At 40.1% G+C, this 15,948-nt stretch overlaps 1 protein-coding gene across 3 annotated transcripts in view; it reads right to left on the bottom strand.

The window, feature by feature from the left end:
• Positions 1 to 3,041: 3,041 nt before the first annotated feature.
• EPHA4 (EPH receptor A4) overlaps positions 3,042 to 15,948 on the bottom strand; it is a 143,258-nt gene continuing 130,351 nt past the window's right edge. The window contains exons 15-18 of one of the 3 annotated variants that reach the window (XR_003794018.1): positions 14,842 to 15,035; positions 11,374 to 11,558; positions 10,155 to 11,066; positions 5,305 to 5,457 (exon numbers count right to left, since the gene is read on the bottom strand). Coding sequence is in view for 2 of the 3 variants with exons in the window: in XM_029225872.1 (XP_029081705.1) it covers positions 10,952 to 11,066; positions 11,403 to 11,558; positions 14,842 to 15,035 (465 nt within the window). In the remaining variant the exon portion in view is untranslated. Of the gene's footprint in view, positions 5,458 to 10,154; positions 11,067 to 11,373; positions 11,559 to 14,841; positions 15,036 to 15,948 lie in introns of those variants that run through there. The other 2 variants (XM_029225872.1, XM_029225874.1) reach the window with 2 other exon arrangements.

The following is a 15,948-nucleotide window of genomic DNA, read 5'->3' as shown; positions in this document are numbered from 1 at the left end:
AAAATAATTAACATGACAAATCTGTCAAAAGTAAGCCATCTGGCACCAGAATAGGCAAGTGGTGTTCAGGGAAGAATGCACTGATGGATATACTGCTCACAATGGCGTGTAACATCATCATCAAACTGGAACATACCCACCGGACAAATTGATTAATAAGATAGAAGGGAGCAACCGGGGTTCATCACATGGTATGGCAGTGGGAGTAGAGGCGACAAGCAATCTCTGGAGTCCAACTACTTGTCTTTAAATCCCAAATTCCAACGCTTATTAGCAAGGTGGCCTTGGACTAGCTGTCTAATCAACTTATGCCTTAGTGTTTTCATCTATAAAATGGGTGTAAGAGTGCTTCTGTCATAGGCTGTTGTACTTAAATAAACAGAGTTTAGTACATGGCAGGCATGCAGTTAAGTGTTCACAAATGTTTAGAGGAATGAAATCCTCTAAGCCTGCACTTTGTCTCTAATTCTGAAGAAGTCTCAGAATAAGTCTTCAGGGTTATGGCCATCTGATAGGCATCAAGGGGTTAAGGTGGTGTGGTTTTACACACTCTAGTTGTGTCTTTATTTGGAGGAAAAAATAACACCTTAAATCTGTTGCTTGCATTAGGATTTTATTCTATGCTCCCTACCCCCCTTTCCTCCTAGGGAAACTGAGTGGCTAAGGCAATTTAAACCCTAAGAGGCAGGTACTTTTGTGTATTAACTGAAGGTTGTGTGTAGCCAAAGTGTAGAGATCTGTGATGCAGAAAGGAAAATGCAATCCCTAAAGCATCTAGATAGACAAGGATGACAATGCAAGTGTTGTAACAAGTCTGCTGATGCTTGTCTGCATCTCTGGGAAATGACCATGGGACACGTTTATGGGAGATCAGGCAAAGCTTACGGATGCACTTCCCTTCTACCGGAAGCTTTCCCTGACCTCCCCTAGGCGCATGGGGCTGCTGTACTTGTGATAGAGCCTGGCTAACTACTATAATCATTTAGTTCTTTTTCCTGTGCACACTTCCCAGCCTTCAAACAGGTTAGGCCCATGTGATTGGGTTCTGGTCAACGAAGAAGGGAAGTAGGAATATAAGCCCTTTCCAAGCCTGGCCTTAAAGCCTCAAGACAATCTTCCACATTCTCTTCCCATTACACGTTGCCTTGGACACCACACGTGGCAGCCTCACAGGAGGGGAAGAGCTTGGATTCCTGAGTCACTGTTTGGAAAGTTGCCAGGAAGATCCTCTGAATCTTCTCCAGGCTGTGATGTGAGCTGGAAATAAAACTTTAGTGTTTTCACCGCTGAGAATATAGGGTCAGAAGCTAGCTTGCACTGCACTGAAATAAATCTCATAATTATGAAGATTACATGTGGCAATTTTGACACCACTCTACCAGCTCATTCCAGAAAATGTAGAGGAAAATACCGACAACGTGATGGTTAATTTTATGTGTCAAACGGCTAGGCCATGGGGTGCCCAGGTTAAACATCGTTCCTGGGCGTGCCGGTGAGGGTGTTTTCAGTTGAGATTCGCGTTTGAATCAGTGGGCCCAGCAGCTTGCCCTCCCCACTGTGGCTCCGCAGCACCCAGTATGTTAGGATACAGATGGAGGAATCCCCACCCCGCCCCTGTTCCCTGCCTCACTGTTTGAGCTGAGACATTTCATCTCATTTTCTCCTGCCCTTGGGTAAGGATTTACCATTGGCTTGACTGGTTCTCAGGCCTTTGGACTTGGGCTGAATTACACCTCTGGCCTTCCTGGGTATCCAGTTTGCAGACTGTGGAACTTTTCACTCTCCATAAGTTTGTGAGCCATTTCCTCATAGAGTGTCTTTATATACTTATATCTTTATATCTCCATATATAGATAGAGATACATCTCCTATTAGTTATTTCTCTGGAGAATCACAGTTGCTTTTCCATCTCGAAGAACAAATCGGGGAGAAAACGTCAAGCCTAGTCTCTTTCCAATCACAAATACGTTGTCAACTACTCTACATAACAATATAGCTGATTCTAGAGAGGTGTTTCAGTGAGAAATAAACACGAAATAACCAGATGTAACCCAGATTCATTTCAAGGCCCATGTTTTAAAATGTCCCTGGTAACACTAAAAGGCATGCCCCACTCTCTGAAGCTATCTGCACTTAAGTGCTTTAATTTATTATAGTAAGTCTTCGAGTCTGATTTCCAATTAACAAAGGCTTAGCCAATGGTAGCTTATTGAAGGAAATAATGTGAAGAGCATCCATTCTTAAAACTGTGGCCTTTAACATTTTCGTATCCTACATCAATTTAAGATTTGATAATTTATTAACTTTCTCCCCATCAAACCACACATACAATCATTAACAACTGCACCATGTTTTAAGAAAACTTTTCGACACCTTGGAGCTCCAGTGGTGTGTCGTCAAGGGTCCATGGATCCTGGATTAAAAGCTCATGGTAGGGACGCGTAGCTAGCCACTTGGATCAGTAGCAACGGTGTTAGAGTGGGTGTAGAATTGGGAATGTTAAAGACAGCTTGTATCCTCAGAAGAGCTACTGTTTGTTGAGTTCTGGCTAGATGCTAGACATTGTACTAACATTTGAATATAGTCTTCATAAAAGCTCTTGGCATTGTAATTGCCATTCTACAAAGAAACGGGCACAGGGAAATTAAGAAACTTGCCCTAGATTGTATGATGAGTAAGAGGTGGAGACTGAATTCTAACCAAAGTTCAGTCTTAATTACAGTGGGACACAGGATCTCACGGAATCTAAGGTAGATTTGCTAATACGTTGTCGTTCTCAAGGGCGAGGGCCATTTAGAAATCAACGCTTTTCATTCTCTAAATAAGCAAAATTAGAATTGAAGATTTTGTGTTCTAACCAAATGACAACAAGCGATTAATTTAGAAACACGATGCATGTGGCAAAAGTTGTTGAAAAGAGACAACTAGATTCCACGTTTGTATACGGCAACTACTTTATTATTTTCAAATGCAAACTCTTTGCATTTAGTTTGCTATTTTACAATTTTACAAACTAGGTATAAAAGACCATAAATAAATGACATAAGTTATGTGTACCTAAAGTTCATGAAGGGAAAAAAAATACCTTGACAAATTAAAACAAAATAGAAAAATCTCTATGTCTAACTCAAGAGATCGCTCAAATTTTGGAACATGTCTGAACCAAGCATTGTTCTGTTAATTTCTTCTTCAGTATGAACTAAATTATAATATGCCTTATACATTCTAATTTTAACCACAGTCCTTGCATATTCCAACATGCTTGGAGTGATACAAAAAATAAATGCACTCTTCAGTGTGTACCAATGCTTGATGTTGTTTGGAGAATGTTAAAGAAGTGAAAATATTGCTTCTAGAACTTTCTTTTACTTGTCAGAATTTAAGTGTCTTCAGACAAATATTGAGGCTATAAGTGTGTATGGATTAATACACATATCCTTCACAGATTGAATACAAGAGGTCTCGAAAACACACACCAGCAGTGTAGTGAGCATAACTTTTCTTTAAAATAACTTTTTAAAACACACCGAAACATTTCATTCTTAAGATTGTTAAAAATAATTTGGGGGGCCAGCGAACACATGGTGAAGCTACTTGATTTGGTGCAGGGGAACAGCTTAATGCTGCCTAATGATTTAGCATCTGAGTATGACTTCGCATCTGAGCTCACTAGGGCAGCATTCATTCCTGGGGCTAAACACAGCACCTGAAGTTGGTCTCCTGCCCTGACCTCCGGGGAAAGAAAACCCACTCAGGGGTTCAACCTCATTTCTTTATACATATTTTTTCAGGCATCAATGCATAGGCACATCCCTTTAGAAATATATTAAAGTCCCCAAAAAGGGGTGAATTAACTTTGTCACTCTGGCGTAGTTATGAGAATACAATGCCATACACCCTGTCAGAATGTAATAAATATTTATTGATGATTTTCTCTACTTATCCAACAATATAAGGTTTGGAATCTTTTTTTTTTTTTCCCCATTTTTCCCTGATTTGATGTTATAGCTTATATAAATGGCCACAGTTTCTGCAACCATAGCTTAGAATAGGCAAGGCAGCCACTCCGATTGTGAAAACTGGCAGTATGTTGGCTGGATTTCGGTATACATTATCAGACCAACACTGAATCTTCACACACTGGACCTCAGATTCCGGAAGGCTGATGCGCTTTTGAGGGCCACAGAAGTTAGCTGCATATTCATAACCGTCGAACTTTCCGTGTAAATTGGGAACCTGAAGTTGCTTGAGGTCATTTCATCCCTACTATGCTAACCTCAAGAGTCACTGGCATGTATTTTTCTGTGATATTGGGAGACAAAGTATTAATCCAGGACACATCATCTCAAAGCCGACACACGCGTCTACGTTCATCTCCAAAAGTATATGAATTGCATATATTTGTTCGCATTCAACACGTCCATTTATGCAGGAAAACAAAGGCTACTTGTATTCCATTTGGGGTTACTAGACAAATTCCATCCCCTTCTCTCCCTCCACCAAGGAACTGGTGATTCAGATGAGGAGTTCAATCAGAATTCGTGATTTTGATGATGGGTTGTCACCTGAATGGATTTATATTCTAAAATCACTCCACCGCTAAGGTGAAAATGCCTCTGTCCAAAGCTGTAGGATGACTTACTAAGGTTAGCGTGGCTGCTACAAAATACACTTATAGATACAGGACATTTAACACTTCCGGGTTGTCCTTCTAAGGGGATGGGGCACGGTTTCCAGGCCCACTATCTCACGTGGCTCTTCATCTCAGAACTGGTGGCAAACCAGACCTCTCCACGTGTAGCATTCCACAACATTCACAGGCAGTTCTAAGCATGAGGTTATATACTCACACACACGTACACACGCGTACACACACACACACCTATGTACACACATCAAAAGAGATAGTCAGCTCATATTTAGTCTAGGAAAAAAATATATTTATATCACTGCGATGGCACACCCTGGGTAAAACGTTACTTCAGCAATGCATATCGTAGGCAGCTCACGGGAACTGGCTTTGTTTTGTGTGGTGGCACCGGACCTGGTGTCCATGGTAAAACCTGTAGCCTTCGGTCACTTGCTGCCACACCAATGCAGCAGGGACATACAGAAATGAGCTATGGAAATACATATAAATAAAACCAGAGGAGTTGGGGAACAAGGGCTCTGCAGAGCTGGTGCTGCCAGACAGGACATTCCTCAGTGCAATTGGAGAACAGATGCTGAAGCTTGAATGTTTGCCATTCCTTTCACCGGGAAAGGGGATTTGAAAGTCAGAAATGTATTCTTTTCAGGAATGAGTGTTGTTTCATCAGCGTCTTTGCTCCAGAACTGGCATAGTAGAAGCAGAAGAAACACGTTTAGGAGGAACTGAGGAGGGTGTGTTCTGTTTGCTTCTGTGGGCTTTGTAATCAAAAGGAAGGGCTGTGAGGCCAAGATAGCAGAATGTACTCCCTGGAGAGAAAAGAACAAGACTTCAGACAAAACATCAACCTATCTCGCCAGCCAGTTGTCAACCCGTATAAGTACAGAGAAGGCAGGATGGCTCGGTAAGGAGTCCAGGGAGAAGATCATAGATTCTTACTTTCCTCCTCTGAAAAAATGATAACTATAATAATAAAAATGTTTATTAACAGCTTCATTATTATAACTCAGAGGAAGATACTATTCATATCCCTATTATATGGATGAGGATATGGAAACATAGAGAGGTTAAAAAACCTGCCTGTGTTTGTACGTTCTGAAGTAGCGGAGCTGGGATTAGAATCCATACAGTCTGAGTGAACAGCCAAGCTTTACCCACTATGGAAACAGCCTTTCTTTGAAATAAAAATTCTGAACTGTTATGGTTCATTTGTGCAAGAAGGGCTTAGAGCTGCTGAAAGGATGCAAATTGTACTACTCTAAAAAGTCAGTTGTTCCAAAGAGGGAAATTGTGTATTTTAGGGACACATCTGGAAACATCCCAATCCACCAATATTCAACAATATGATTGAAAAAATGCCAGCTACGAAATAAAAAGCATTGGATGTTTTTCGTAAAGAGAAAGTAACTTCTAACGAATGGGAGTATCTAATTAGTAAAGGATCCGTGCAATCTGCATATAACAGGTAGAGAGAGGGAACCCGGGGCCATGGGCACAGTGAGGGAGGTCTTGGGGACTGAAGTCCACCAAGAGACAGTCGCAGCCGCCCCATCAGCCTAGATTCTAACAAGGCTGGCACAATGCAATGGAACCACTGTCCTCTCATTCATCAAATAATCAACTCAAGCCAAAAGAAGCAACTCCTCTTCTTTCCTTTTGATAACTTTCCATCAAGGTTGCTCTTGGACTATATCTTCCACCACAGTGGCCGTGTTTAGCAGTTGGTGGCCTCAACTGTAGAGCAAAAATTCAGACCAAAGTGCATCTTATTACAGATAATTTTCCTTATTTTATCAAACCAATTTATCTGCTCGTTTTGTATATGTGCGTTGTTTATTGTGTGAGGGAGATACATCAAATTTAGTTTCTTGGAGGTAAATGACCATTACTTAGACTTGTAGAAAATACTTTAGTCTACCTGGAGAAAGTAATAAAATTTTTGTATAAAATATTCAGATAGACATTACTTCTTAAGCAACTTAAAATTATAAATGTGGGTAAGGACATAACTACCAAGGTCTTCAGGTAGTCACTTGTAAACATCATTCATTTTTGACAATTATGAAAAAAATTAAAGAAAAAGGATCAGATCTATTTTTCCAACTCTTTCTTCTCTGGAAATCAGTACTCTATCGAACATAGTATTTTAAACCTGAACGTGCAGGGATTCCATCAGACAGACATGTATTTACATGAAAGACAAAGTGAACACAAATTTGACCTTAGAGACTCTGAAGGAGAATAACCAACTCCATGTGGATATACACACTTTTTGAAGGTGATTTTCTTTTGCTACTTAGAGGAGAAAGGGTCATCTCAAAAACACGTTTGTCCTGTTTGTGTCTGCCAACTCCCTTCTTCACTAAATGCCTGGATATAAATATATTTGTAATATTCAGTGGGCTATTTGGATACTCAGTGCGTATATGAAAAAAGTGTGGGAATGTGGAGGCTTATATCTAGTTGATGTCAGAATAAAAGGGAGAAAAATAAACCTTTTCTTCCTTGAATTCAAGCAACCCCTTTATCGTGAGGAACTGCTTGAACAGAGACCAGACAAAGCATGTGGTCTGTGTGGGATCAGGAGTGAAAGATGTGACTTTCATGGTGACTAAATAAACAAAAGCTTTGTTCCTTTGAGTCAGTCATGAAGACATCAAAGTGTCTTTATCATCCAGTTCTTTTCATTGCAATGGGGTCTTACTTGTACATTTCATTCTTCCCAATTATAAAATAACAATTTCATACATTTCAAGGCTAAATAATACAGGAGTGATTTGATAGGTCTACCACCTTCTGTATAGATACACATCTACCCCCAAACCCTCATACATCCATTGAAAGTGAAGAAGCTTCATCTGGATAGCTCCCTACCGCTGCACTTCATTTCACCCCGCTCTGGCCTGCTGCAATAAAACGTTTGGGTTCACAAGTGAAAGATGGGTGAATAACACTTGGGAAACCTTGGAGGAAGAGTACTCCTTTCTTCTGTGAAGTTCAGTGTGTTCTACATAGGATTAGTTCATATACACAACAACACCATGTGTTAGGAAAGGTGTTATTGTTAAAGTGTCATTATCGCTAATTTACAGGTGGAGGAACTGAGTTATAAAGAAACACAGAGTGAACTTCCCACTGTCAACATCTCGGTTGGTTTTGGAATCCAAGCTGCCTGGATGCCAGAGTCTGGCTCCACACCCTGGGAAACAATACAAATTCCTGTTGTCCTCACATCTCTCTTTCAACGTGCATGACTTCCTGGAAGCAGTGGAGTTACACTTTTACTGCTACTGGATATTATTTTAGACACATAGAAAGCCTTTTTTTGGTCTTTCCATTGGCCTGGACTCTAACTCAGACAACGTGTAAAGATTAAGATTCAGAAAGCCATCTCTGAATGAATTTCATATTCCACCTTTTCCTCAGTTCTCAACTGAATATTTCATTTGCAGAGATACCTGCTAAGATGTAACAAATCCACTCCAACACCGTACGTTACATTAACATGTTAGGACATCTTAGAATTGACACACTCTCCTTTTAAAAATGTCCTGCTTTGACTATGTTCAATGTTTAGAAAAATACCTCAAGTCTTAAGCTGTTAATTGTAAGAAAGCAAAACTTTTAATTATTCAATGTGTGCAAGGTAACATTCTCTTTTTACTCACAAGATAACACTATAATGCTACCTTATTTGAATTGGACTGTGGGGACTGAAAACAGAATATCCCACATTTTCTTTTTTTTCCTTTACAGAAGGAAAAAAAATAATTTTTTTTAAAAGCAAGCGAACCTCCCCAACATTTGTCAACTTTTAACATGAATATCGAGAACTCCCCGACTTCAGCAAAAGCGGTGATAAAACAGAAATTCTTGGAGAAGTTTAAAAAACAAATTTCACATTCCTTCTGAACAGAAAAGTTTTCACAACTAATGTTGCAAAAAGGTTTTTACTAAACTGTCATGATTTGACAGCATCAAATTTAACATTCCTTGCTCTATAAGGATAAAACCAAGGGGGGAGAAAGGTCATTAAAATCAGCCAAGCTTTTCTTTAAAAGTGATAAAAATGGAAGAGTTAAAAATTTGTCCAGTCAAAAAAGTTAGGCTATTTGCTTCTAGGAATGAACAGAGTCATTTAAATTCACGTGTTTTAAGAAGAAATTCCGGGATTAAAATAGAAGTACCTAAGGCTAATGGGCTTGATGGATGAAAAGCCTATTTTTTTAGTAGGTCACTTTCTGATAATGAGTCAGTCAAGGTGACTTCCAAGTCTCACCATTGACATCTAGGTAAATCCTCCTTGGCTGACCCAGTTTGGTACAGGGGCTACTGGAGCAGGACAGGAACACTCCTGGGCATGTATCCGGAAAAACCACACTTTGAAAAGATACAGGCACCCAACGTTCATTGCAGCACTATTTACAATAGCCAAGACATGGAAGCAACCTTAAATGTCCATCGATAGAGAAACGGATAAAGAAGATGTGGTGTGTGTATATATATATATATATAAACATATATACACACACACACACACACACACACACACACACACACACACACAGTGGAATATTACTTAGCCATAAAGAGAATAAAATAATGCCATTTTGCAGCAATATTGATGGACCTAGAGATTATCACACTAAGTGAAGTAAGTCAGAGAAAGACAAATACCATATGATATCGCTTATATGTGGAATCTAAAAAAATGATACAAATGAACTTATTTATAAAACAGAAACAGACTCACAGACTTCAAAAACAAACTTATGGTTACCAAAGGGGAAAGGGGTGGGGGAGGGATAAGTTAGGAGGCTGGGATTAACATATACACACTACTGTATATAAAACAGATAACCAACAAGGACCTACTGTATAGCACAGGGAACTCTACTCAGTATTCTGTAATAACCTCTGTGGGAAAAGAATCTGAAAAACAGTGGATATATGTATATGTATAACTGAATCACTTTGCTGTACACCTGAAACTAACACAACATTGTAAATCAACTATACTTCAATATAAAATAAAAATTAAATTAAAAAAAAAAAGAAGGAAAAAAAAATGAAACTCATGGAAAGACCCTCCAGTACTCCTTAACTGAAGCAAATTCTCCAAAGAATGGGGCATGTGCATGACCCAACAAGGTTAGAGGTTACTACCCAGTACCCAAAAGATGCTCAGTAGGCATCTGTGGCAGGAATGAAGGGCACCAAAGGACAAGAGGACCCTCATAGTATGAAAGAAAGCACAGCCAGTGGAGGTCTAGATGCCAACCTGACCTCATATAGTTCCTATTTCACTTCTTCCTGGAAGAACAGTAGAGAAGCCATACTGCTTTGGGTCTCCTCTCCCAATGTCAAGAGGACTGAAATCTTAAAAAATACCCCAAACTACCTGATAGCCATGAAAGATATTTACTGCTCAGTGTTTCAAATAAGAAAGTTTCAAAAAAAAAAGCTTTCATTGGAGAAGGACTCACTGCTGGTTCTTTTGTCTTACCTTGTAGATTTGGGTTTGCTTCTTTAAAGGAGGAAAGTATGAAACTTCCCTACACAAGATTGTCACAATCCACTATCCATAAGGTAGTTACGATAAGTTTGTAGAGTCCCCAGATAAGACTTATATGGCACAGCCTCGGGCCCAAAGAAACAGACCTCGTTTGTCCAGGTAGGGGGTATGGTGCTTGGGTTTTATTATTATTATTATTATTTTAAAATCCACTTTCCTTTTCTCTCCAGCCCCGCGTGTCTGCATAATCCACCAGGTGGCCCGAGCACCAAGCGGCAACACCGATGAGTCACATGACGTTCACCTAGGTTTTATCCCCGGTACGAACCAAGCCTTAAAAGTTTAACTGAGTCCTTCAAAAATGGACATGGTCTTCATTCCAGTGAAAGAAGGATGGACTGTAATTTATGCCACAAACAAAGCACTACAGTTGTAATTCCAAATGGAGAGAAGATCAAGGATGTCTTGGAGAAGCTCAGTGTCTGGCAGCAAATACGGCATTGAAACCGGAGGCGGTGTTCTATTTATATAGGTACATGTATTTTACAAATTGGTGATGGATGGATGGACTTCTGAGAAACAATTTGTTCCAGGTCTAATTCAAATGATGGTCGTCATTTCTGTAAGCCCCACAGTTTCAGCAATCTGTACACCAAGCAACACTGCAAATATTTTTTTTTCTTTAATTTCAGAGGGCGAAGACGAAGTAAAAAAAGTGCAGTTCTTCAATTAAAGTGCATGGATGAGGTAAACTAATTTCAAGAGTTTTGAGTTTATTCAATACTGGCTCAGACTGGAACCATTCTGCCGTGTATCTGCTGCATTTGGGTTCTCATTGCCTGGACACTGCTCAAGATCTTATTCTGGTGTGTGATAGCTGTGATGCCAATTCTGGCCAGGTCACTGTAAGTAGGGGGAGAAAAAAGTGGGAGAGGAAAACGTGATGAGGGCTGAGAATCTCGTTTCTGGGCTTCATGCAGACATGCATTTGAATCAGCCACAGTTAATACAGCACAACAAGGCAGGTGTATTAAAATGTTTAATTAAGCAATTGAATGCAACAATGTAGGTGCTTTATAGAGGCTGTGCAAAATTACACTCAGTCAATCAAAATGAAAGGCATTCCAGTTTTCTTTTCTTTTAAAAAATGAGTAGGATGCTTATGCAGCTCAAAGCAAAAGAAGCAAAATACTATGAAATCTAGATTTACCCTTTTGTGTTACATCGCTGAGTACTTACTCCTGGTTCATGTGCACTACAGCCTCTAGTGTGGTATAACCAGCAGCAGTGAAGTTATCCTTATACCGGTCCATTTTAATGGCCTGGAGCCAATCGCCCACCGATACCACGGTGGAGAATTCAGGGGAGCTTGGATCCAACAAGGCAGTGTTAGGTCTGGAAATGGAACGAGCAAGTGTAGACAGACAAGAATTATTAGAGAGACAGCCTGACTCAGAAGTCAAATGGTCTAAGACAGGCGAGGGGAACCGAAGCACCAAGAATGGGCTTTAGATGGAATCACCAACGTCAAATGTCATCATGTAATTTTTCGCCCCTGATTTCATAAAGCTGCAAAAGCATGTCTCAATCACCCTATTTGTTCTTAACTTCATTTCCCACATTTGTTTTATGTGGACCTCTTAATGCATTAAGGATCAGAGCAGGTCTTTTAACATCCTAGCCTGTGGTAAAGATTGGGGGAGCCCTTGTGGCTGAAACCAGCTCAGTCTTTGAAGGAAGGGTCCAGTCCCTGCCAGCATTGAATATCACAGACTTTAGTTCAGCAACTATGGAAACCCTAGTGAAGGATGAGTAAGGAAAACTGTGAGCTTGCAACCTGCCAGACTTGATGGAAGCAGAGAAAACAGTCCGGCATGCTTCCAGCCAGGTTTGCAGGCAGGCTCAGTGCATTCAAACAAACTTGGGACAGCAGGGAGTTAATCCTCTCTTTAATCAATGCAGCCTGACCAGCACGTGTGCCAAGACTGGCAGGAAGAATGGCCACTTTGATCACTGTTTGGATTGTGGAATGTGCTTCTCGTTTTCCCTTGCTGGGGCTCCTAAAAGAATCATTTCAACAAATTCCAAGCACTTCTTATTAACTTATTTATTAGTTGATGCATTTCTCAGGCCAGGTGTTTTACATTAGATCACTGTCAAGAGGGACTAGAGTTCAAGGCAAGTATTCTGTCATCCCTCACGATACTGATACACAATAAATAATGTATTTCTGGGAAGTATTTATTAAGAGAATTATAGTCATCTTCATCTCAAACTACATAATAATCATAAGGTAGACATTAACAGGGTATTTTATACCACCTTTATTATAATTACCTGTATAGCAACCTCGCTACTTGTTAAGTTCTATTTTCTTGAACTCCCTTTCCCTAGAAATTATAGAATGTGGTTGATCTTAACATTTTGACCTGATTTTCACCCTGAGACTACGCTGCTTGAATACGAACATTTAAATCGGAATTATATCATCACTACTGAATTTTCAACCAAAAAAATCCTTTTCTTGTAAAAACAAAATTAAGTCCCTCTAGTGGCTTAACTTTCTACATAGTAGAATTAATCCAATCCATTTTTCATTTTAATTGTTACCTAAATTATCTTGATTTGCATTACTTCTTTTTTTATATCGATATGTTAAGAAAGACTTGCTTTATCAATCAGTTTTGTGTTCAAATAACAGCTTGTCTTTGTGACCTTTGTTTTTTTGTCCATTATTTCAATTAAATCCGATTTTCTGAGTAAAATTCTGCAGATTTTTATGGTAAGAATATCAAGATTTCATTCTTTTCCCAATTTTGAGCCAATAACAAACACTGCCACATAGAATTTTAGATATTAGTGTTGAATGTTTACCAGGAATATGAATGAACAAAAACCAAAAGTTTGCATTTACTTCTAACTTTAAGCCAAAGCATTAAAAGGGCCACAGGGAGGCTCTAGGTACCTGACAAGGTCAAAATGACCTTAGAATGAAAATACCCTTACTCAGTAATGAATGAACTCTAAGGGTCATTCCCAAGCTTGTTCTGGAAGTCTTTGTGCTCTTTGTGGAGCACTGTGACATTTGCCTAATTTTGTGCTGAATCACATACCATGTTACCTTCCATTATCAGCAAGCAGTAAGAAGCATCAAAGCTGTTAAGTACCATCAATGAGAAAAATCTAGAAGTGAGAAAAGTGTGCCCAATTTGTTCTGTACTTTGGTGCAAATCACACATTCTACAATGTTAGCAACTGAAGAGTTTATACCAGCAGGAGAAGCCCCAAGTACCAAAGAACCTTCAGACAAAATAACGTGGCATCTGTAGCTGGAGATAAAAAGCTGGAGGAGTTTTGGAATAAAAGAAACTAGCTTTTGGAATAAAAGAAACTAGCTACACCTGGAAAAGAGGCCTTAGTGCCATCTATTTTCACCCTCTTGGAGAAGAGAAGAACCAAAAATAGACCAGAAATGATGGGGGATTTTATTTTAGGTCACATAGCTACCAGTGGCAGAAGGAAGATGTGAATTCAGCCCAGTGTTATTTCAGGAGAGCATGGTCATTAACTCTTTGTATGGTGGCTAGTGGTACAGGATCTGAAAGCCTGAGAGAACACAGGGTATCTCTGCTGTTCACTCGCAATTCTTTTCCTCACATATGTTAATGGTAAGCGTATTCCTTCTCCTCCAATCTGTAGGCTAAGTTTTCAAGAAAAAGACTGGAGGAGAGCATCCTAGTGCTGGCCAAGACTGGAAGGGCTTGGATACTATGGGGAAAATGTCTTCCTACCTTTAACTCAGGGTCTTGATGAAAGAGAAGACTTTGAGAAGCACAGATCTGGAGATGAGTAGATGCCTCTCCTCCTGCGGGCCTGAATCACCTAATCTTATTATGCCTGTCTTCTTAAACCATTTAACTCCTAACAATGGTCAATGGGACTGGTACCTAGGTATCCTGGATCTTATACCAGTAAAGCCCAATTTCCAGGTAGAAAAGTTCCTACTGAATTAATTATAAGACCTGCGGTATCTTTATCTTCTTTCTGGACTGAAATGCTTCTTTTTGCTCTTTTCAATGAAGTAACTACCTATTTTACAGGTGATTCAATCATTTTAGTTTTTAAAACTCTTCTCAAATATTCATCTGAATGCTTTGTAACTTGATCAGTTTTTATCTTGGTCCTGTTTCCTCCCCCTCTTGAAAGACTCAGCAAAGAGCAACTTTAAGAACTGAAACCCGGGAATCTCTTGCTACAATTCACACTTTATTAAGTCGACTTAAAGATGTCTTCGAATTCTTATTTTTTGCTAACTCCGTGTTGCTTCCCCTTACAAAATATAGCATCTAGTAACCTGACCATCTTACAAAAGTACATTTCATCCATCTTCCTAAGTTTTCAGGTCCAGCCTCAGAAAATAAGCACTTGAGCTATTCCTTTGTTGTTGTTGTTGTTTTAAATTTGTTTTTCTGACTTCTGTTTGAGGCCTGACAAGTACTAGGGTCTTCAAAATGGTGAAAAGAGCTACCATAAATACTCAAGGAGGAAGAAGCCACCCAGGCTGCAGACAGCTGTGAAGTGGCCTCTGACTAGAAGGCGGGAATTAAAGTGAGTCACCTCTTGCCTGCCATCTCTGATGTATTCTTTCATACATCAGTATTAAGTAAGCACGGCTGACCTGGAGCTCTCGGTCCCCGTCCTCTTCAAGCTGTTGGGATTGCGGATGAGTTTGTCCAACATGTTGACAATCTGCCCAAATTTAGGCCTGTCGCTTCTCTCCTTCTGCCAACAGTCTAGCATCAGCTGGTGGAGGGCAATGGGGCAGTCCATTGGAGGGGGCAGCCGATAGCCTTCCTCGATGGCCTTAATCACCTATCGAAAAAACAAAACAAAACCAAAAACCCAGAATGGTAAGTTAAGCTGCCAAGCAAGCTGTTGTTAGAGGTTCACCCTCCTGCTCAGCAGGTTTCCTGTCCATTAAGCTGCCAGCGAGCTGGAGCATGGGAACAGCTCCAATTCTTTCACAGAAGCCAGAGCTGGACCTGAGTATTGCTGGCCACAGGGCAGGGAAGCCAGCTGTTGCTATGAGGGGTTCTCAAAGGGTAGACAATGCCCATCTGAAACTCCAAAGTGAAGAAGCATCAATGTTTCAAAGCGGTTAGAACCTAATCAGATCAACCACATGGTGTTGGCCTGGCCTCCAGAGACCACAGGGCGATGACCCTCTCATTCGTCTATCAGCTAAACACTCCTAGCAAAAGAGACTCTAGCTTAGTGTTGAAGGCATTCCTTAGGAAGCATTAATAGTTGCCTACAAAACAGGAGTCCCTTTGCATCACTTTAAGCCTCTGTAATCTTACTCAGACAGCTGGTGGGTCAATACCAGAGCCCAACTTCCAGACCTTCCAATCCAGAAGGCACTACCTCTCTCAGAAATGGCACATTCCTCAACCCCTCCAGACGCGCCGCCATTTTTAGTTTTGGAAGACCAAAATACAGCAGTTTACCAATTCTGTATCTCTTTCTTGGTCTCAGTTGGCTGTCAACTGACCCTGTTAAAGGCGCTCAAAACTAGATTTAAAAATTTTTAAATAATTAACAAAAACCTTCCTTGGGGCATTTATATTTTAAAGAGGACCCTTGCACATCTAAGGAAAGAAGTGATAATGATAGGTGATAATTGCCTCCCGCCCAGAGCGGGCCTCCTGCCTAATAAGCCATAAATCATTCCACGGGCTTTCTTCTAATTCTAATTTTTCTAATCTATCTTCACAGGTATTACAGC

The sequence above is a fragment of the Monodon monoceros genome, unplaced genomic scaffold (genome assembly GCF_005190385.1).
Source record: "Monodon monoceros isolate NGI ecotype Baffin Bay Population unplaced genomic scaffold, NGI_Narwhal_1 Super_Scaffold_16, whole genome shotgun sequence".
Classification (NCBI taxonomy): Eukaryota; Metazoa; Chordata; class Mammalia; order Artiodactyla; family Monodontidae; genus Monodon; species Monodon monoceros.
This window is presented reverse-complemented; position numbering and strand designations above follow the sequence as displayed.